We start from the raw sequence: 24,430 nt of genomic DNA, 5'->3' as shown, positions 1-24,430 counted from the left end.
TATAATCCGGACCTCAAAACTAAAAACTTTCTGCGCATGCGCCGCTTTGACACATGCGCATAGGCGTTTACGCGTGCGCATAAGACCTTTTACGACTGTGCCTATTAGTGTGCGCAAGTGCAGAATACGTTTTCGCGTGCGCGTTTTATGTATAATGGATGTATAAGCTAAAATTATCTAATTATCTATTTCAGTTAATGTTGATGATTGCGTTGTTCCTTAATTTTCGAATTGGATCCGGCTTATTATTTTTTGCAGACTGTAAGAGCAATTTTATAAAAGTAAGCTTAAACTTTCGATTATATCAAATAGAATTTCCGATACATATTTGTTAATATGTAAAGGATCTAAAGCGAAAGTATGTTTTGAAATCCGAAATCTGTGTATCAATTTCACGCTGCTCGGCGGGGGGAACGCTGCGGGGGGCGCGTAATGAATTGGAAGTTGATCTGTCAGCACTATCCTTATCTTCAGGGCAGATGTTTTTATTTTATTTGGCTTATAATTCCTTACTAAATGTAGTATTTCATCTCGATGTACTCGGTCTTTGATATGATTTAAATCAAATTCCTCGTCATTATAATTTGCTTCCGATAGCGAAGAAAGTGACAGAGGTTATTGAAAACGAAAACATTTCGATTGACAAATTAGTCAGTATTCTCGACACAGCAATTATAGGACTTGAACGGCGGAACTTTGTAACTGAACAAGAAATTATGTCTGTTTAATAGAATTAAAGAGAAAGTATTATCACATGAAACGAAGCAAAACTTAAACAACTTACATTTAAAGAAATGTTTAATAAAGTAAACAAATAAATATTAAGCTTTTTCTTTTTGCAAATTTTGATACCCTTTAGATCATAATTGTTCTTTATTTCATAAATTACGGTTTCATATTTTTAATTTTATAATTTCTGCATGCCATCTTACGAGATTTAAACTGATGATCGATAATCCGGAATCGCCGAAGTCCCGACGAGTCCGGATTAACGACTTTTGACTGTATATCATATTAATAAGTTAATACATTGAAATTACATTTTTATATTTCCACTTAAATGATTTATTAGTGATCATATTATGTATTACTTAAATCAACTTTAATTTATAGTCTTGTAAAAATTAAATATTTGTATTTTATATATCCAAGCACAATTATTTTTAAAGTCTGTTTTTAAACTAAAGCTGTGGTAGATTATTTCAATGATCTGCACTGAGAAAAGATCAATGAAATAATCTATCATAACAGATACCACCAGCTTTGTCATATATCATTTTACATCATCATCCATCATTCATGTCTTGATTAGATATGTCTGTTGAAATATAAACCCAAGAAATACTTATGCTATTTTATTTTGTTCCCTTGATCTTAAATGTTTATTTGAGATTTGTAGTCATGAAATAAAGCTATTATAATTGATATTTGTATGAAATTAATCTAGTCAATAATTATTAAAAGAAATTTTTTACTAAAATTTTGATAATTTTCTGAAATTTATTTGATACATAAAATTCACTGCACTAATAAATTAGTATATTTGGGTGTTGTAGAATTTTAAGTTGTAAGTTGTTAATACTTTTAAGGTAATAAATATATTTTTCAAAACTTTAAAATAAATTGTCATTTTTAAGACTGTAGTATATTTCATTCAAAATTGAATGCAGTTTTACTGATAGGCCTCAAACTGCTAACATGTGTTGCTTTTAAGTGTGTGAAATTCATAGGCACAACATGATGTCTGTGATTTTAGTCACATTTAGTCAGGTGATTAAAATTATTTGTTTAAATGTTTTTAATCAGTAATTTTTTTAAAACTGCTGATTGTAATTGAATTTTTTGTTTTAAAAAAACAGTGTATTTTATATTGCAAAAGGGAAAGCTGTAGAATTTGCAAGAAAAACATGCATACAACAATTTATTTACTGTATCACAATGTTTATTGGCTTATGCAAAAATGTTACAGTGAGTGATTACATGAGATTAATGGAAGTCCATGTCTATATCAAAAGAATGCACTGGTAAAAGACTTGTGAATTTGTTAAAGCAGTATTCACAGTAGCGACTTCATTTGCTGGTACTTTAAGAATGTTTTCAAAATTTGATGTGGTGCATAACAAATTGATGAATTAAGTTGATATTTGCAAAAGCTGTATACTTTATATTTTTATTTAAATTGTGGTTCTCGCATCTTAGCGCAATCACCACATTTTCAGGTTGTGCCATATCATAACTATTCTTCATTTTTAACAAGAAGGTAGCCATTTTTTTTACACTTTTTTTGCTGTATTTAATTTCAAATGGTTTTGTAGGGAAATTGTAATATTTTTTGTCTTAAATTCAGTTTTGAAAAATGTTACTGTGCAATTTGTGCATAATGATAGAAATTACAATATCTCCAGAATATGTATTTTGCTGCAAAGTCACTTAAGGAAATAATAATTTGAATCTCTTCATAAAGGTGATTGTCTCGAAATTTCCACTAAAATGAAACCCAAATATAAGTAGGTTCATTGATTGATTTTGAGAATAAATACCTAACTAAAATGTATGTATGCAATAAATATTTTTTTGCTATTACAAGTCATAATTCTTCAGGTAAAAATTGCCAGAATGTGCTAAGGTGGTTGTACTAAGTATCCGTGTCCAAATTATAAATAATTTTGGTGATGATATGCATATTTCTTATATCTATCTAGGAGTTAGATTTTGTAATATTTCAGCTTGAGTAATAAAATGAAAATTTCTAATTAATTATGCATATAATTTATAATAAGTATTTTAATTCTTCTTTTTTAATTTATGGATTTTAAGGTAAGTGTAGACTGGTTAATAAAAAAAAAATGTCTAATGTACATGATTTAAAAGTTGTAAAAATGTTATTCAAGCATTCATTCACCAGAGACAAGTTTGCAATAGGTTGGATATGTTTTAGTAAATAAAAATCTGATAAATGTCTCATTTTTATATAGTTTTGAAATATTGTTGCTTTAATGTTATATATGAATATAATTTGTGCTTTTTATTCCAGCTGAAAGCATGAATAATGTTACGAAAAATTTCAGACTTGGATTTGGCTCTTTTATTGATAAAGTTGTTATGCCTTATGTTGATATGGTACCTGATAGGTATTCTGATTTTTTCTTGTTACATTATCATTTGCTGTTAGCATACTTAATAAAATATCATATGTCTATGGTCAAATTGTATGAACTATAAACTGGGAAGATTAAATGAAATTTTATATGCACATTTGTATATCTCACAAAATAAACAATATTTACTTTTTAATGAAAACTAAGAATTTTTAGTAAGCCTTATTTTATGCTGAACTTTTTATGATGCTTATTCTATATATATATATATATATTAATAGCAAGGCAATTCCTCAGCAGTATATAAAGATTACTCTGCACTTTTCATCTAATATAAAATGTTTGTTTGTAATTTTAATAATATTAAAAAGTATCTATTTTTAACCCTTCAAGCAGGCAAGGGTTTGACTTTAAAAGTTTTCATAAAGCAATGAGTAAATGGTGTTCTTGTAAAAACTAAAAAATGGCCCTCTCACTTTGTACTTTGATTTATTTTCTTCCAATATATAATTCCTTTCTTAACTGTATGGTCATCTTTCAAGATGCATGTTTGTGTACTTAAAGGTATCAAGAAACATATTTTTAATGTGTTATATGTGTATATATATGTGTTTGTGTGTGTGTAAATATATAAAGAAAAAACTTTAGAACCAATTTTTCACAAAGACCAAAATTTGAAATTCAAATGAACTTCATAAAATTGTATAAATGTAGAAAAAGAACATTTTAAAAGTAAAAATTAAAATAAACTATCGCAAGAAAAGCTAAAAGAAAATACAAAAGAACAAGAAAGAAGAGGAATCCAATCAACTTCGACATGACGTCGTCAGGAGGAGGTATGACAAATTCAATTACAATTTCCCTTCCAAAAAAAATCTTTGATTATAAATTTTCCTTTTGAAAAATTATTTGTATTTCTCTGTCTATATATACGGCTTGGCTGCTTGGAGGGTTAATGATATGCTTCATTTGCATTGCATATTGTTAAATTTCAGTTTTAATTTTGTTTAATATTGTCTTTCATTATGTAATATGAAAGATTTTTGAAACAAAAAGCTTTGACAATTGTACAGTGTCCAAAGCCAGGTACCTTATACTAAGGAGTCGAGGTTTTTTTCTTATATTGTGCTTAAGCATCCCCAACCATCAGCAAGATGGTACGCTGATTTTGTTGAAGAGGACATACCTACTAATTGTCAAAGTATTATTGTGTTATTTAGTATTATTGTGATTTTGATTTATTTGATATTCAAAGTATTATTGTGTTATTATTATTGCATTATATTATGTTTTTATATTGAATTTTCTACTGTATTAAATATGTGTATCCACAATTAGAACTTATTCAATTAATCATAAATTCTGTGTTATATTTCTACATGATAAGTTGGCAAATCTATGAAAATATTTTCATCAGGAATGTTTGAAAAACATTTGAACATTTACTTTATAAAAACATTTGAACATTTAGCTTGTGGAACTATTTTCGTCAAGAGACTTTACAAAATTTACATTGGATATTCAAAAGAACTTAAGGACTTTAAAAAATTATATTTTTGTTAATTTATTATTTAGCTTTTTTTCGAGATTATATTATTGTTGCACTAGTTCTAAATTATATGTTTAAGTATTTCATAATCTATACACGAGAGAGGTCATGAATAATAATAGGGCATAGGAAAACCTGCAGCTATATCCTTGATGCTTCCTAATGTCTTTCCTCATATGATAAACTTTCTCTTGCTTCTCTAATATAGTAATGCTTTTCCACCCTGCTCTCTCAACCTTTCTTTTGAAGGGGGGATTTGCAAGATATAACAAAGTACGATAGCTGCTTTAAAAATAATTGGTGACTTCAAAATTAACTATTCTAGATTTGATGCTCTCCTACTAAATTCTTCTGTTCTCCTAAATTCAAGATCTTTCCATGCATGATCTTATATAACACTGCTTAAAAAAGGTAATTGAAACTAAAATTAAGCAATTATAGCTTGTCTCTACAATTGCATCTGCTTCAGTATAAATACCGCTCGCAATTAATTACGTCATTCCTTTCCCTAGCTTCTACCGTGCTAACATCTTTGCGCTGCTTCGCTTCTCAGTCTAAGATGCCTATGTCTTACTATTAAAATCAGTGTACATAAAAACTATCATATTGAAATATTATTGGATAAATCCCTTGTCTATAAACTGATCTGATGGGAATTATAATGGAATAAAATCATGTTCTGAAATGTCTGCATCTGGAAGTTTGTGGTTTATGCCTCCATCTATCTAACTACATAGACTTCAAGCTGCAGTGCATCAAAATATCCATCCCCGCCCATGATGACTGCAAACTGTTAAAGTATGCGGATTCATCTTACGCATTAAATTATCACACACACATATATATATAAACACTGGAAGTTCAGTCTGAGGTTCGAGTCCCACAAACATGCTGGCTGCATGGGAATTTTCATGGTTTTTCCTATGTGTAACGTGTATATGAGCCAGTTTCCCAGTTTAGAAAGTTCGCCACGAGGCCATCCCTCTCCTTAGGCAGATAACGCTCAAGGCTTCGCCATAACAGAAACCAAACCGGTACCTTTTTAAAATTGTAATTGCATTTTTCACAATTTGATTCATATGCAAAATTAACACATTGACTGCCCAACACAAGATAATTCATATTAGCACTCTTCTTCAGGATTCCCAATACGAGTTGCCATGTAGTTTCTTGACTTGCCACTTTTGCACCGCTATGAGTCACTTACTAGCTTAGCGCTTGTTTTAGCTGTACCAAGGAGACAAGTCGAAGTATCTCTGTACGAATCAACTTGTAGTGGGCTTCTGCGAAGAGCTTTGTCTAACATGAGCCGACTACAAGATAATTCAAAGGACTATTGTTACGAATCATAATTAATATTATTAATAATATAATATGATTAAATCGATTTGGCTTCTCGGACCAGAATCCGAAAAGTGCTGTGGCAGTCAACATGTTAAATGTATTGTGGAATCACATTCTGTATACTTAGGCAAAACACTATATTCGAAGAATTCAAACATTTTCTTTCTGATCATTCACATCAGCATTTGTACTTTACAGTCTCATTATGGTTTATTATGACTTTCCCCAACCTGAAAAAAAGACACATAAAAAATGTGGCAACTTGAAAAAAGACACAAAATGTGGCAGTTAAATAAATCCACATGTACTTAAACATGTGCATAGTTCTCATGTGCAGGTTGATTGTCATATGTATACCAGAAAATGTGCTTCAAAACCCAGCAGTTCTATTTGATGTTGAAACTGGGGATGTGAATAATCAGAAAGAACAGTGTAAAGTAAGATAAAACTAACACTACCTTATCAAAGCGCAATATATAATGTGCTTTGATATGGTTGTGTGCGATTCAGTTCATATAAGAGGTATGAAAAATACTTTTCTTCTTTAGATTGATGAATTTTGCACTTAGCAAGCAATTTCATTTCGTAATTTGGACTTTTATTTTGGTAGATCATATTCTTTTAAGGTACCTCTCATTTTCAAGGATTTGATTAGCAGAATAATGGCTATAGTAACAAAATTTATCTGCTAAAAAATAAATACTTTCTTAAAAATCTTCATATTTTACTATCTGATAGCTCGAATTTTTTAAAATTTTATTTGTCATAAATTGTGTAAATGGGAAAAGTGTCTATTATTATTTGTTATTGAGTTTGATAGTAAAAATCTGCATGTCTCCTTTTTATAGCAGCCTAAGTGTGAAAAAGAGATTGGTACATTTCCAAAATAGCAAGAAACAAATGCTTACCCACATGCATATGTAGTTTATATTTCTTCCACTAGTGAAAATTTCCTATTTTAAGTATGGTAGTTCTTTGTTGTTAAATATTTAATATGCTTGTATCTACCTTTGTAAGAAAATAACATCTACTGATTTGTGATTTGCATGTGTGCACCTAGTTTATCCTCCTTCATCTAGAAAAAAACTGTCTTTTAAAATATAACAGTTTTTTTAAATAGTTTAATATATGCTTATTTTCAATTTTTTCTTGCTAAAACAAGTTAGAAGGTAGAATGTTTGTGGGGTTCAGTGAAATGGTGAAACAGAAAAGGCAGGGATACATTTGCCATCACCTACAATTGTATTTAGTGAAATTAATGTTCAGGCATTTTCATTAAATGTAAAGTTTGAAACTTAACATTTAATTAACTTAACATTAAGCATGGTAATGCATTAATAGGTGCAGTTGCTGAATTGTGGTAAGCAGAAAGTGTATGTCAAAATTGAATTTTGGGTGTGCTTATATTTGTTGTTTATTTTAAATAAATTATATACAATATATTAACTAAATTAATGTGAATTTCCGTTAAAGTTCTGTGTGTATAAATATTATAAATTGTGTTATGTTTATAAAGTGAATTGGCATTATGTATTGGTCAGCTAGTAAGTTTTATTTTCATGTTTATTTATAACATTTGGCAACAAATGGCACCTTCTTAAGCCCAAATTAGGCCAATGCCATTTTCTCTCACCAAGGTCACTATGAAGCATAAAAAAATGATTTGATCTTTGAAGTGAATGCTGTATGCAGATGTATAAACAAACTAACTAACTAAATTTTTTTTTTTTTTTTTTTTAGGTTACGTAATCCATGCAGAGATGTATCTTGTAATTCACCATATGGGTTCAGGAATCACTTGTCTTTAGATGATGATGTGGCTCGTTTTACAGTAAGTTGGTTATATTTTACAGTTTATTTCTTTATATAGCTTTATATTATCATTTATTTTGAAAAGTAGAGAAAATATGAATTTTAATTATTGCTAAAAATTAACACATTACTGTATTATTTTTTAGTTATAGTCTAATAAACTCAAGAAGTCTTCAGTTCAAATTAATATTTAATATAAAAACATATCTTTCTTTTTTAATAGCTTTAATGGGTGTATTCTTTGTCATTTGTAATGTAACATTGAGTGGTGTTGATTTACAAGCTCCAGTAACAAACTTCAATTAGCCTAGTTTTGTAAAATTTCTAAATTTCTAAAAGCTTGTTCACTTGCTGGTATACGTATTTCATTATGATGTATATTTATAAGTATTTCAAAATGTAGTTAGAGATAATATAAAAATTCTGTAGGTAATCCTTTCAAAAATTGATCCATTCAAGCTGTTTCCAGATCTCAAATTGATATGACCATTCCCCACAAGAAGTTTACAAACTGCTAGTAATGCTGCTAAGAAAAATCATCTGATATTCATTCTATATGAGACTTTTAATTTAGTTTATCATCAGCCGTCTCTCCCAAATAATTAAATTTGTCGATGATTGCAAGTGCAATATTTTTATTCTTCACATCTAGGCAGAATCCTAAATGGATCAATGAAAAAGACTGTTAGAGGTTAAAAGTATAATTTGGGCTAAAAACATTATATACTTTTCATAAGTGCATAAAGGTGAAAAGGTTGTAAAATTTTTAATTTCATACACTTTGGTTAATTATTATGAAAATCCAGGTTGAGACTGTTAACATATAGAGATGCTTGTCATTACTAAGTGTGCACAGATACCCATATGGTTTAGAGTGCCATCATTAGGTAATAGGGATTCAGCTAGTGCCAGGAAAACATCTCCCAAAACAGGATACCAGTTTAAAATTATTTATCATATAATTGAAACTGAATAATTACCTAAAAACTACCTAATTCAGAAATTTTTCTTTAATCTCATTTAATCTATAAAAATTTATAAGAATAAATGATGGCCAGTATTCTGCTAATCTATGCTTCGAGGTGGTTTGTGTTTCAAGATACACAATCCTTCATGTTTTTGGTAAAGCACAAGTAGGAATTTATCAAAGAAGATAACTATCTGTCATTACTCTGGCAATCCAATTTCTGTACTGTTATGCAACTTGCAGATCGGAATTCAAAAGATGATAACTTTTCATCAAAAGATGATAACTTTTTGTCATTACTCGGTAATCCAATTTTTGTACTCTTATGCAGCTTGCAGGTATAGGGTTGAGTCACTTTATTAAAAATACCTTCCTAATAAAACAGAAGTAGTCTCCTTTAGCAGCACAAGGGGGGGGGCAAGAGCTAGATACTGCGGGAGCAATTTAGTTAGGTTCTAAAAGGTTATTATAGGATAAGAATCAAAAGCCAGGCAGCATATAGGGAATTTAAGAACTGGAATTGAGTATGAGATGGTGTTGCTGTTGTGACTTATCTCACTTGTCTAACAGTAACATCAGCATAAGCTCATGAAATTCATTGTGGCAAGGAGTGCAAGGTGGCACCTATTGTTGGCAAGAGCCATGAGCACCATTCAGGTGATGGTATGACTTTGCTCAGTTCTGTCCCCAGTTTTGATGAAGAGCACCTCTGGGAGACTGGTCCAAGGGTCTCCCAGCCCTCTTCCCCCACCAAGCTCTCGAGAAGACCTTCACCACATATTTAGAGTGCCCCATGCCGCAGAGACACTATGCATGTACAAACATCCTTGTCATCTCCAGTATTTGAATCCGGGCCCATCAGTCTGGCAGTCAACGTTGCTACCATTATCCGGTTGGGTGGCTTGAGATGGATGTTCTTGTGCAAAACATGTCTATCCAAGAGATCTCAAAGATTTTACGTAAAGGTACACTGCGTAAAAAAAGGGGGGCAGTTCTATATCTCCTGTTCTGTTCAGCCGATTAACAAAATTCAACTTGTGTTTTCCATGTAAAAAGCGTGATTTAGGATATGTATTAGATTTTTATATAGCATTGTTCTAATATAGGTACTTTAACACATGCCAATTCTTTTAAAAAATCGAGAAAGAGTAGTTTTTAAAAAATTAGTTCTCAAAATTTTAGGTCCTCAGTGTTAATTGAATTTTATATATATTTATTAATCTCTCTTTTTAATTAAACTTACTTGATTCCTTCTTCCAGAATTCGAAATTTAGGCTTAATCCAAATATAAATATGCACATTTTTAATGATTTATTTTTTAAATTTGTATTTTAAAATATTTTTTATAAATTTTTCAAAAAATATTTTGTAATACCTATACAATTTTTAACATTATCTTAAAATAGATGTATTTCTAGGTGCACCTGCAAAAAACTTTTTATTCAAAATTTTCTATGATGTACATGAATTTACATACATATTGGCATGTTTTGAAATTTGGCATATATGTTATAAGCAATTATAACACCAAATGTAGTTTATGCACTTTTAAAATTATTTGAAAGTATGAAGGATGACTTTTTCCCCCACTCATGTACAATGATAAAAGGGAAAGAAAAATAGTTTGCTATAAATTAATAAGTTCACCAAGTGAATTATTTTTGGTGCGAACTGAAAAAAAATGTGCCAAGATAAATTTTAGAATTTCTCCATAAATTTTACAAAATTTAATATTTAGGCATAATTTAAGTCATAGAATCTCGAAATATGGAAAAAAGTTGGCATGCAATTACTGGAAAAAAATCCAATTTTGTGTCAAAATACTTGTATTAGAACAATGCTATATATTAATATAATATATATCCTAAATTGCACTTTCAAAACATGAAAAACACAATTTGAATTTCGTCAATTGGCAAAGTACTACTTGGTACTACTGGTACTACTTGTTGACTGTGGAGCCGTATACATAAAAATTTTTAACTAATTATTGCATTGGAATTATTTCTGGAGCATCAATTATTTCATTGGTTCACTCACAGTACTCTCTATCTGTAGATATATGGGAAATATTCTCAAATCACATGGTATTTCAGAGTGGGGGTACAATGTACTTTGCATTTTTTAAAATCATATAAATCACTTCTTTTTCATTCCACAAGTGCTATTGGTTTTTTGGCCTACAACTTCAATCGGGTGCTATATATGTATGGGACTTGATATTTGCCTTCTGTCATTCGCTAATTTTGCATTATATTAGAAGTAATTAATTATTATTATACATTATATTAGATTTATAAATTTGGTGGCTCTAATCAGGCCATATTTGTTATTTAGATGTTTTGAAGTATTTTAATTTCATACTTTAATTTCCTGCTTTATTTATTTATAGCAAGAAGTTTCTCGAGCTAATTTGTCAGGTAATTTGGATAATGCCGAAGGTGGATTTGATGCCATAATGCAAGTAATTGTGTGTAAGGTTAGTTGTTCTTTTTAAAAATTATAAGTATCCTGTTTGCTTGTAATAATTAGATTTTTAACAATCATGTATGCCTACTAAAAATGTCTTAATCAGTTAACATTAGATAAATTATTCATGAAAATGTATGAAATCTTTATTTTAGGAAAAAATCAAATGGAATGATCGCTCTCGTAAAATCATTTTGTTTGCAACAGATGGTGTATTTCATTATGCTGGTGATGGAAAGGTATGAATGTTCAGTATAGTTATCAATAAAGAACAAAGCCTTGCATATTTTTTTCCCCTTTGAAATAGTTGAATTGTATTTCAAAGTTTTGGAAGAACTAGCTTATTCTTTTCATAATTTTAATTGTAAATTTAAAAGAATTTAACCAAAATTTTTGTTTATTTATTTATTTATTATTATTTTTTTAATTACGTTATTTAAAGCATGTAGTGAGTACCTTTGTTTCTCAGCTGCTTTATCTGTGTATTGTATGAAACCTTAGCTCTCTGAATATCTGCATATTTTTTTTCTTGTTTCATGTGACTATGCTAAATATTCTGCTAAATGTCTCTGTGTCTGTTTCTTTAGCTGTGTCAATGTTCTTTCTCTTACAAGCTATCTTTCTTCCATACTCATTTTGAACGGTGAGTAATTGTTTCTTGCTTCTGTGATGTATTTTATTTTCATTTTTTAAATGTTACACACTCTTATTATATATATGTCATTTTTCTTCTAATAAAAAAGCATAATTTGTTGTTTCTTTTAAAAATTTATAAAAATTACTCTGACGATAATTTATAAATTTTATTGTAATATAGTCATCCTCTAAGAATTGAATGCTATATTGAACCATGTTATGGAAAGTCCTCCTCTCCCCCCAAAAAAGAGATTTGTCAATGTATTATTCCATTAAAATTTTAATAAACCAGGCAGACAAATTATTCTTATAATTTATATGCATTGAGGTAGTATACATAAATTAAATTAGCAAATGGCTGAAAATGAATAACTAATAACTAGAAATTTCAGATTTAAAAATTTTTTTTTCCTTAATCTCATTTAATTCAGTGAATAATAATAATAAATAAAACAGATTTTTTTTCTATTGTAAGATAATACGTACCAAAAAGTTTTCTTGTAAAATTGTATATATGTCTAGTTAATGGTCATATTTTGTTTGATTCTTTATGTGAATTCGTGTGGAAATGTGAGAATAAAACCTCATTTGAAATCTTAGCTGGCATTGCTTTATATATATATATATATATATATTTTATGTTGTTCATTGCGTTGTTCTTATTTCATATACAGTCAAAAGTCGTTAATTCGGACACCCATAATCCGGACCTCAAAGCTACAAACTTTCTGCGCGACGCATGCGCATAGGCATTTATGCATGCGCATAAGACCTTTACGGCCGCGAATATGCGTGTGCGCATGCGCATACTCTGTTTACGCATGCGCGTTTAATGTATAACGGACAGTATAAGCTAAGCTAAAAATTATCTAATTCAGTTAATGTTGCAGATTGCGTTGTTCCTTAATCTTCGAATTGGATCCGGCATATTATTTTTTGCAGACTGTTAGAGCAGCTTTATAAAAGTAAGCTTGAACTTTCGATTATGTCAAATAGAATTTCTAATATATATTTACTAATATGTAAAGGATCTACAAAGCGAAAGTATGTTTCAAAGTCCATTAAACAGAAAGTGGAATTGCTACAAAAAATGGATAAAGGCATATCCTTTGATTATCTAATCATTCCGAAATATGTTTATCAATTTCACGCTGCTCTGTGGGGGGAGGGAAACGACATGGTGCGCAATGAATTGGAAGTTGATCAGCACTATCCTTATCTCCAGGGCAGATTTTTTTTATTTTATTTGGCTTATAATTCCTTACTAAATGCAGTATTTCATCTCGATGTACTACGTCTTTGATATGATTTAAATCAAGTTCCTCGTCATTGTAATTCGCTTCCGATAGTGAAGAAAGCGATACAGAGGTTATTGGAAACGAAAAAATTTCGATTGACAAATTAGTCAGAATTCTCGACACAGCAATTATAGGACTTGAACAGCGGAACTTTGTAACTGAACAAGAAATTATGTCTGTTTAATAGAATTAAAGAGAAAGTATTATCACATGAAATGAAGCAACTTAAACAACTTACATTGAAAGAAATGTTTAATAAAGTAAACAAATAAATATTAAGCTTTTTCTTTTTGTAAATTTTGATACCCTTTAGATCATAATTGTTCTTTATTTCATAAATTACGGTTTCATATTTTTAATTTTATAATTTCTGCATGCCATCTTACCAGATTTAAACTGATGGTCCATAATCCGGAATCGCCGAAGTCCTTTAGACATCTGAAAGCAATTAAATTATCTCTAGATTATATTTAAAACAAAACCTTGCGAATCAGATGAGAATTTCTGCTTTGTGAGTGAGAGCATACATATCCAGAAACGTCGTTCTCCAGTTCTCCAATGGGCATCGAGCTCCACTGCATGTCATCTGGCATATATTAGCCAATGAGCATAAAGCAAGCTCAAGGCTGTTATTTGGATGTTCTTTAGTTATTTCGTTCATCTTGTCCTGAGTAGTCTGAGTACACATGCCTTCGGGAAATAGTTTTAGAATTTATCATCTTTTGTTATGTCTGCGAGAAAGGTGAAATACTCGTGTACGTTTCTAAAATCGTACACATTTGACTTACCTTCCATTATTTCCTCAAGGAAATGTAATAAATTTGCAATGTGTACCGCCTGTCATTGCGATTTTTCGATTTCTCATTGTGGAAGGGCGAATGTTCTCAAACATGTGCGTACACAAAAGTTATGAGTTGTTGGTAAAAAGTTATAATTTTTCACATTTTTCGAGTTATAAAAATGCCTTTTGAAAATAAAATGACTCATCTTTTAATTCAGAAAGCATAGATGGCCAGTAAATTAATGTAATAGCAAGAAATACATACAAATTATGTACATATTAATTTACTGAAAGAAACTGTACATTTATAAGTGAAAATTTTTTTAGTATACATATGTACATGAATACATTTGTATTAGTAATCCATTTTTACCTCCTAATAGAGGTTTGAGTAGAAGATATCATATCTTTTTACAAGTAATTCAAAGACTAAGGTTAATGCCTGCTTTTTTTAATGCTTGTGTGATTATATGTCTTGGAATTTGATTTTCCAGTAGAATTTTAGTAGAGTACTTTATTTCATCCTTAATAAAATATCTTGTATTACATATCTTTTTAATTCTGATCAATTGAGAATTTATTGTGTTAATTATAACTTTTTTAGAAATGTTGGAGTTCCAATTAGTAGGTTTAAGAGTGTGAAACCTAACTTCTCTTCTTTTATCGTAGATTTTAATTTTCGTATAATTTAAGATATTAAGATCTAAGTAAACGATGTCTTCTTGACAAGTGTTGGTCTTGTTGAGTTTAAGACAGGAAGAATAGATCTTGGCAATCTCGATTTTATTAAAATTATTAAAGGCAATGATGTCATCTTTATATCTGTAAACGTTGGTAAAATATTTTTTCTGTTGATTATTTAGTGATATTTGAAAGTTGTATTCTTGTGTGAATAGGAATAAATTACATAAAGCAGTTGAAAAACTCGCGCTCATGGGTATTCCTTTAACTTGCTTGTAGATATTATTATTAAAGTTTATATAATTGTTAAAGATAGTGACTTGTAAGTAAAGCTTCCATCTTTCTCTGGAATGATGTTTAGAATATGTTGAAAAAGATCTGGGAGGGCGAGAAGGCTAATGTAAATTTCTTCAAGAGGCAGAGAAGTGTATAAGTTTTCAAAATCATATGTATTAATATCTTCTATTTTGAGTGTCTGAAGACTATCTACAATATTCGCATTAGTTTTAAGAATCCAATTAAAATGGTGGTCTTGAAAGCTAAAGTTATGTAAAACTTCAAGAATTTGCTTAAGAATGTTGGCAAAGAGAAAATCTATTTCTTTTAAATAATTTCTGGTACTGTTTGCGATGAAACGGAATTTAATAGGAGGTTTGTGAAATTTGGGTAGAGTATACAAGTTAGCAAATCTATTAAAATAGTTATTAATATGTATTTTAGGTTTTTTATGTAGTGTTCTGAATTTTTTTAAAAGAATATTTTTATTGGTGTTCATAGGGTGATAACGTGTCAGTGCGTTGCAGTTCTGAAATTAAGTTGTACTAGAATTTTTTCCAAATGATACTAAAGTTATCACTCGCTTTGTCAACCTTTGTGATGATAAATTTATCTTGTAATTCTTTAATTTCATCTAATAGCCTGTGCTTATTGGGAACCTGTAGAAAAGAAGGGCATTTGTAAATTTTTCTTTTTAAGTCGTGAACTATTGCATCTTTCCATTCCAGAAAGGTATAAGTGGGTAAATTGGATTAGTAACTGGCTAAAACAATAAACAAATTTAGATCCTTATTAAATTCCTTAATACAGGAAATTTTGCTGAGAGAGAAGGTAGGTTGAAATTTGGTCCCATATTTCATTAGTTCTAATAAGTCAGCATTCTGTACACTATCTAGATCTCCAGTTATTATATGTCAGTGAGAAGTATTCACGAAGTTCTTGTAATCTGGAAGATCGCAAAATCAAATAAATGTCCTTATCCTGCATTTCTTGGTGGTTTGTGTTTATTGTATTTGAAATAAGAGGTGACTTTAAAACTTGGATAATGTAAGAGATATTGTGATTGTTTAAAAATGTGGCTGATATGAAGATTATCATAGTAGCGGTGCTTGAAATGTAATTTACAAAAGAGCTTTTTACTGAAAAAATGGCTATTCTTAAATTTACAGAAGTCTATTACCAGATCTCTAATGATTTTGTAACCTGTGTAATTTTCTTTATTGGAGTTTAGTATTTTTCAGAGTACAATGTTCTTGAAAGTGTGAAAATAATTAACTAATTTCCCGAGGAAAAAATTTTCTTGAAAGAATTTTTCGAATTTGTTGATTATATTATTTATATGTTTAGTAGAAAAATATCTTATTGTCTTTTCCTTTACCTCTGTCCTCTTATCGTGGTTCTACTGAAAAATCTGAATTGTCCATGTATTGAGTCTTTAAGCTGGGAGTTTGTATTATTACTGAGATAAGTTTTAAGCCCGTAGGGGTAAAGAGATTTCTTTTGTAGTACATAAATTGACTCTTTGAATAGTCTTTTTGGCATCAGGAACTATGTCCAATATTTTAATTTATTTATTTTCAAAAGTATGGTGTTGATAACGTTCCTGAATGGCAATGTAGTTGTTGTTGTTTTCTGCTGTAGAGTTTTGTAGCTGATATTTTTTAATATTAGCTCTGTGGTTGTTAATGCAAAGATCAAGGTGTTTTTTAGTCTGTCCTATGTAAATAAGGTTACAATCTTTACATGTAATTTGATAAACATAATTAAAGTTTTTTCAGAGTGTTTGTTGAAACTTTTCAAGCGCAGGGGAAGCCGTAGTATTAACTTTGTACGTTTTTCAAAGCAAATTGCTTCAATTCATAATTTTGATACTTTTTAACTGAGCCTATTGAAACTGTAATAAGGGAGCCAACCTGTGTTGCAGTGGGTTTCTTTGGGGGGGGAAGGAAAGAACTAACCTTTAAAAGTTGGTAAAACCCGAAATTTTCATACTGTGAAGATGGTAAAAATAAATGACAACAAGTACAAGAAGTACTAAATGTATTTTGCGCAAATGCCGCAAAAATAAAATTCATAGATAATAAGTTTTCAGTGCGGACTAAGCAATTACATTCGATAAAATAATAATACAGATAAGGATAAGGATTCTTAAAAATATTCATAGAAAATGCATTTGAATATTATTGTTATTAATACATATGTAGAGAAGACCTGAATAAGCATCACTATAATCACCACTACAACTCATCAAGTTATTGCTAAACTAAAATTTATTTATATACATTAGAAGGAAAAGAAAGCTAAAAAGAATAATCATCTCACAACATTTTCATGTGTCTGCTTTCACCATCGTTCATCTCTCGTCTAATCCGCACGCACATTTAGGTGTGGATTAGATAATTAACATAATCTTACTCAGTTACAGTTCCCATATATATTGTGCTCTTTATTTTTATATTTGCATTTCACGAGCTTGGCGAAATTATAGCTGAGCTCTTGGTGCAAATCTAAAATCGTCAAATATGGTTGGGGAGCACTATAACAAATAAGTACTGTTAAAGTTTATCCAATCAAATATCACCTAGTAGGAGATATTTATTTAGTTAATAATAATTTAAGTAATCTGCTGGTTTTTATTTATTTAGAAAATTGTTTTGAGGATACCATATCTACTCTTAATTAAATATAACTGTTGTAAAATAATATATCTTTGGCTTGTTATATTTTTACTATTTTAAAAATTATATATTTGTATATTATAGTTAGGCGGAATTGTCAAACCAAATGATGGCAACTGTCATTTAGATGATGATGGATACTATACTGAAAGTATATATCAAGTAAGCATTACTTTATTTGAAGACAGAAAATATAAATATAAAATAACATAATTCCCTTACAGTAAAATAATCTTATTACTCATTTTCATGCCTAATGTACTAGCTGATGTTTTTGATAATATAGATTGCAAGCTAAAATATAAAATTGCTTTTTTTATTAAAGGAAATATTTTTTTTCCTTCTGTCTGTATTTAATTGTAAATCAACTCTTTTACACATCAAATTATTATATGTATGCTGCATTTTATATATATATATAAATCTGTAAATCTGTGCAGTTCTTTTAGTTTTTAAAGCTCTGCATCGAATTTCAGCGCATTATGTAATTCACTTAATTAAATATAACTGTTTAATTAAGTGATTTAAGTTATTGAAATCTAGTGTAGTCTTGAAGTATGATGATCATGTTGTTCAGAATCTTATTCACTCTTATTCACTGTACTTTTCATCTTAAAAATGAAGGTTTTATGTGATTGCAAATATAATTGTATAACATTTTTAAAAATTCACAATCATTAGTAGCAAATAAAATGAGTCAAGATTTGGGTTTATGCCTATAAAAGCTCTCTGCTTAAGAGAAGGAAGCCTTCAAGCAGATTCAAACCCAGTCAGAGTGAAATGAATAGAGATTTACATATTAATTTTTTGTTTAATTACTAATTATTTATTTAAAAATTATTTCTTTTTCTTTTTGAAGGAAGATTAAGGGATTGGCAGCTATTTTTTTATTATGAAAGGTTATCAAGATTGTAAAATCTTGTTTAAATTCATTGGTGTTCTCCTAATAAGTGATCAACCTTACTTAACCTTTTCCGGCGCAGTGTGTTGGGTGAAAACACATAAAAAATATTCCCTCTTTAAACACTGGAAATAATCAATAAATATCACAAAAACTACAATAATGGTTACTTTTAATCTCTTTTATGAATAATAGATGGCAGCACCACACAAGCAAATCATTAACGTTGAGATATATTCTGTTTTTAAAGACCTTGATTTTTCAAAGAAATGTTTCAGACTTTTTTAAATATAAAGAATATCAATGAAAAAAAAATCTTTATATAATTTTGTTGTTCATATGCTAATCTGTCTATTCTGTATTACTTTTAATTTTTATCTTTGAAATATTGCTTATAGTGAAGCTTTCAGTGTATGGTGTGTTCAGACTGAACACACTGTATTGGTAGCGCCTGTTACGTGGAAGTTAGGTCACAGAATCTGGTCTCGTATTTCAAACACGGGGGAGGCTGAGAGCACAGATTTATTTATGTTTGTTTTTATTCTTTTCTGGTTTTGGTTTTCAAATAGCTAAGCAAAATCAAATAGCTAAGTGAAACAAGACCCAGGTGCTTTGTTTCACTTAGCTATTTGATTTTCAGCAAAAGCAGAGCCTTTTTTTCTCTTGCTTTCATCGTGCGTAGTTTGCTTAGTTTTGATTTCTGTAGATTTTTATTTGTATATATATTTAATAATTATTTTTTCTAGTTGAATAATTAATTGTAAAAATTATAGTATTTAAATTATTTTTCTTATAAATTTTAAAATTGTGTAAGTGGCTCGGAGAAGCCTCAGCATTGCCGAAGCAATGAGAGTTTCCTTTTTTCCCCTGTTTTTTTTTGGGGGGGGCGGAAATGGAAACGGTTTGTGCAATCTTTGTAAAATTATACCTGCATACTCTTCTAGGCCTAAATAGACGACCTACAAATTGTTTTGGTAAAATTCCAACTTTAAAAAGTAGCATGCCGGAAAGGGTTAACTATGTAATCACTTTACAGATTGATAGATGGCACCACTAAAATTGTTTTTACACATTTTGTTTTTCTTCCACTATTTTATTCAAATTTGCATGATCAGATTTATTATAATTTAATATTAATATTTTTTTATGTTTTGCAAAATCAGTATTTCTTCTGCTGTGTTTTATGTTGTATAAGAAAACATTCTTTGTGCGGATAAAAGGATGAAATATAAATTTTTTAAAATTAGATTAGCTGTTTTAAATATTTCAATGATTAATACAATTTTTTAAAATTACATTAGCTGTTTTAAATATTTCAATGAATTACTTACTGTTAATATAACTAAATATTAAGCTCCTAAATATTATAGATATAGATTATATCAAGAATTTCATGCATATAGTGAATGAAGCATAAGAGGCAAGACAAAATACACCCAATTTTGTACTGCTGTATTTAGTTGTTTTGAAACTTGTTTACAAGCAATTTATTGTAAGCAGAGTATTAAAAAAGAGACATAATGAATTGAAGAGAGATAATTAAACACTGTTGCCCCTTAAGAAACCAGTTATTTCATTTCCTTCTTATTTCAACTCTTTCTAATGTAAACGTGAAAAAATTAAATTTTTTTTTAGAGTAAATTGATAACAAAGATTTGAAGACAGCATTTTAAAAATGCTTTGCAAATCTAACAGAAAAATTACATATGAAAGAAACAATAAGCATAAACATTGCTTTTACAAACAAAATAGTCTGAAAAGAGATGGCACCATCTAGTATAAAACTGATTAACTAACTAATGAAATTCAGTAGATCGCCTGTTGGGATAATACCAGTTCAATAACTTATTAACTTTTTAGAAAATAATAAATTAATTAGACATTTTAAGTATACAGAAAGGCTTCAGATATGTAAAATGGTGATGTGATTGTTTATTTTTTTAGTTAACTTTTTATTTGAAAGTTTTGCCAGCTGTTAAATTTTAATGAAGAAATTTAAAAGTGTTTCTTAATGTAAATAAGAGCATAGTGAAAGTATGCTTAATACAACAATATATCAAATAATAAAGTTTTGAAATTAAAAATTTGTATTCATTTTGATTTTTTTTCCTTCCTTAACCTTCTGTATAGGATTACCCATCTTTGAGCCAAATAAACACTAAAATAATTGAAAATAAAATTTTGGTTATATTTGCTGTTCCTGATTCTGAACTGCCACTGTACCAGCGACTAACTACTCATGTTGAAGGCACATATGCTGAAAGATTAGAAAGCGATGCATCTAATATTGTTGACCTTATACATCAGCAATATAATGTAAGTATTCTAATACTTTTACTTTTAAGCAATTTTTGTTATTTATGTGTAATTGGAATTTTTATGAAGTAAACTGTAAAAGCTCGACTATCTAGAAATTTGGGAAATGCCAGATTTCGGATATACGGAATTTCTGGTGTCATAGTTCTTGGAGAAGATAAAACCAATCTAATTGAAGTGGTAGTAGATGTGACACACATGCCGAAGGCATAGTAGATGTCTTAAAAGAAACATAAAATTCTTGGATAATCACAATATGTTTTTATTACTTGATGATTATGCTATTCAAACATCATGCTGTTGAAGAGCACAGCATAATGAGGGCAGACTTAACCCCAAATTTTAAAATATGCACTTACATTTTTTAAGCAATAGAGAAAGAAGGTGAAGTGAGAGAGACAGTTTATTCAAGCAGCAGCAGATGAAAAAAGGTGATGCAAACTAACTCACATTGTATTTATAAGCCAGAAAATCTTTGTTTAAATCCTGAGCAGCGATTGGCCTAAAGATTTCACAGTGCAGAGAAATTGCAAGAAAAGGGTAATGTAACATGCTGCAGAGTTAAGCAAAATATTTCAAAGTATATCCTTGAAGTGAGAGGATGTTTTTAATTAAACTTTATGAATTTGAAGGTGTGTTGCCAGTTGATTCCAATTAAGTTTAATAATTTTGTTTCATATTTTATATTTTACACACACATGCATGTATATATATATAATTCTTAAAGTCCAGTATATTTCATTCCAATATATTTTATTGTACTTCAACATATGAAATTTAAACATCTTATCATTATAAAATGCCTGTGACCATGAAAGTTTGCAGAAGGGCCTGTAGAGTCTCCGTGTTCTTTTCGGATCATCCAGTGGTAGATCCTACTGAAAAGACTAAGTAGCGAATTCTTGCTATGCCTTGGAAGAATAGATACTGCAGAAGAAGATTTAAATAACTTTTTTATTTGAACTAACTTTAACAGGATGCACTTGCTTGGTGCTCACAATTTACCACCACTTGTGGCCAAGTAACTTGAACAGAAAATGAAAATGTAAAATCACAATAAAGTAAGATGGGCTTTATGACTGGCACCTTAATTATCTAACCCACTAAGTAAGATGTACACAGCAAAACTGAACCTAGAACATCAATATGATCTAAAGAGAGTGGCTAAGCACCAACTATTCACGTACAAAGCTATTTCAAATACGCAACATCAATTTGGAACTAACTCTCCTGCTACTATTCTTAAAACTGCTGCTTAAATACTGATTCTGAACTTGATATGCATGCTATGTCATTGAAATTTACATTCTGGCAGGAAACTGAAATCTGAAGAGAAAGGAAAGTTTCACAACTAAAAATACTTGGTTAGAATAAAATAAGGTCTTTACAGGCCACAAAGCTTTCTACTTGGTCATATGAAATTGAAGTTATTGTGACTTGCTCACTTCTAAATAATTCAATATTAAACTTTTTTTTTATTTTGCAATTTTGGGGTGAAATGGCCAGCCAAATACCAGAAGAGCATATCTAGCATTGTAAGCTTTTGAGTGTTGCAAGGGTAATAATGCATCAGTTGCGACCAAAAACATTTGCAATGTTTATCTTCATGCATTAGACGTTCGTAAATGCCAAAGATGGTTTTCCAAATTCAAATCCAGTAGTTTTGATTTCTCTGACTCCTATCAATAAAGAAGACCAAGAACATTAGACAACAACATGCTAAGGGCTGAAGTGCGCAAATCCATGTCAACAATCGAGGAACTGTCAAACACCCTTAACCAATCTTGGTCGACCTTCCAAGAACATTTAAAGCAAATTGGAAAAATAAGCAGAGCAGGTGTTTAGGTTCTCCATAATCTGACCTAAGAGAGCAAAGCAAACCGATCCATTACATACAACATATTGCTTCAACATCACCATACAGAACTTTTTTTTGATCATTTGATTACTGGAGATAAAAAAATGGGTCCTTCGTTATAACAATACTTACACTACAAGAGATCTTTGCTGACATACCACAAGGTTTATTACTTGCACCTACCCCTTTTTCTGTTTTTACGAACGACATTCCTCACAACACTCTCCCTACACTTGCATTATATGCAGACAACATAGTGATCTTATACCAAAATACATCTCTGAGTTCAGTAGTACAAACATTGCAAGATCACCTCTAGGCACTCAAGTCCTGGATGAGTAAATGGAAAATAAAAATCAACGTTAAAAAATATCTTCTTTTCACTAGAAAGCTCAAAATGGATCGGAACATTACTCTCTGTATGTGCAAACTAACATCCCCTGAGCCAAGCAAGTCAAATATCTTGGTGTTGTTTAGACCAAAGGTTCACATGGACCCCACATATTACACATATCATTAATAGGTTTTGGAGTTCTAATGCTTTACTCAACCTCTGAATTACCCAAAACTCCGTACGCTCTGTAGAAAGTAAGATACTCTTGTATGAGACCATGCTGTGGCCATTTGCGTGTTTGCCTGTCCCGTCTGGTGTTTCCTATGTGATTCTCATCTAAAAAAAGTTGCAGCAAATGTGAAACATAATGTTAAAACAAATCACAAAATTTCAGTGGTTCATCAGAAATGATGCTCTTCATTATGAAATAGACTTAAATAAAGCTGATATATTCATTGCAAAAATTGCAATGAAGTTTTCCCAAAATATAGGAAATAGTTAACAACAGTTCAGCATCCCATATGAACAACGTGAAAGAAAAAGACTTGGAGTTCTCCTATTGCACTTAAATTAATTTGTTTTTCTATTTTTATTCTTAAAATTTTGCTATAACTTATCTTTATGTCCTTTCCTCCTATTCCCCAACTATGATTTCCATTAATTCAAAATGATATGTTTCTGACAGAGCCCACTCATCTTACAATGCCTGACTTGTATTTTTCCATATACATCATTGGTTCCTAATGGATCTGAGCAGATGCACTGCCTTCTCACCCACCATACCAAGCATCCATCTTGTCTCCCATTCACTCTGGATTTCAAGCTCATTCTACAAGCTGCTCTGATCTGCTGCTGAATTTTTGCTTTATAATTGCTTATCCTTCTCACCCAACACTATCTTTTTTTATGCTAGACAGTAGCTTACTCATGCTGTTATACTGACTTGGTTTTTCACGATTTAATTAAAGACTTATAAAGCATCCATCAGATTAGGCCTAGCCTAATCTCACTTTAAATAACAGCCTACATTATGCATAGAAAGACTTTGCTCACTTGACTGCATGTTTGACTCAGGATGTAACTATTGCCCAGGAGCCTGTAACAATTGTCCCCATGCACCTCAAGTGGTCTGGCGGGGGAATACAGAAGATATTTACACATTTTTAGAATGATTTTGCTAAAGAATTTTAACCTAAAGGGACATTAGACTCAAAGGGCTAAACTGTTGCCACCAAATATTATTGCCATGTATTATATTTAAAGAAGCTAAATAATGAAGAATCTGCATGAATGCATATATGTTTCTTGCACTGTAAAAAAACAACTATACTTAGTGCCATTAAATTTTGAATAATGTAGTCCTCTAATCAAACATGGGCACTTGGAACCCGAATTTTGAATTTGTTTTATAATCCATTTCCAATTTTGTAAA

The 24,430-nt window shown here is 30.1% G+C and overlaps 1 protein-coding gene across 2 annotated transcripts in view; it reads left to right on the top strand.

Annotated features, from left to right (window-relative positions):
• The window catches only part of LOC118187650 (integrin beta-PS-like), a 128,191-nt gene that overhangs the window by 24,139 nt on the left and 79,622 nt on the right, over window positions 1-24,430 (top strand). For both annotated transcript variants that reach the window (XM_085815308.1, XM_085815316.1), the window contains exons 7-12: window positions 3,035-3,131; window positions 7,732-7,822; window positions 11,163-11,249; window positions 11,395-11,478; window positions 17,674-17,751; window positions 20,621-20,806. In XM_085815308.1, the coding sequence (XP_085671434.1) occupies window positions 3,035-3,131; window positions 7,732-7,822; window positions 11,163-11,249; window positions 11,395-11,478; window positions 17,674-17,751; window positions 20,621-20,806 (623 nt within the window). The remainder of the gene's footprint in view (window positions 1-3,034; window positions 3,132-7,731; window positions 7,823-11,162; window positions 11,250-11,394; window positions 11,479-17,673; window positions 17,752-20,620; window positions 20,807-24,430) is intronic.

The sequence above is a fragment of the Stegodyphus dumicola genome, chromosome 1 (assembly GCF_044657685.1).
Source record: "Stegodyphus dumicola isolate Sdum_Otavi_A_Nest chromosome 1, ASM4465768v1".
In the NCBI taxonomy this organism is placed as follows: domain Eukaryota; kingdom Metazoa; phylum Arthropoda; class Arachnida; order Araneae; family Eresidae; genus Stegodyphus; species Stegodyphus dumicola.
This window is presented reverse-complemented; position numbering and strand designations above follow the sequence as displayed.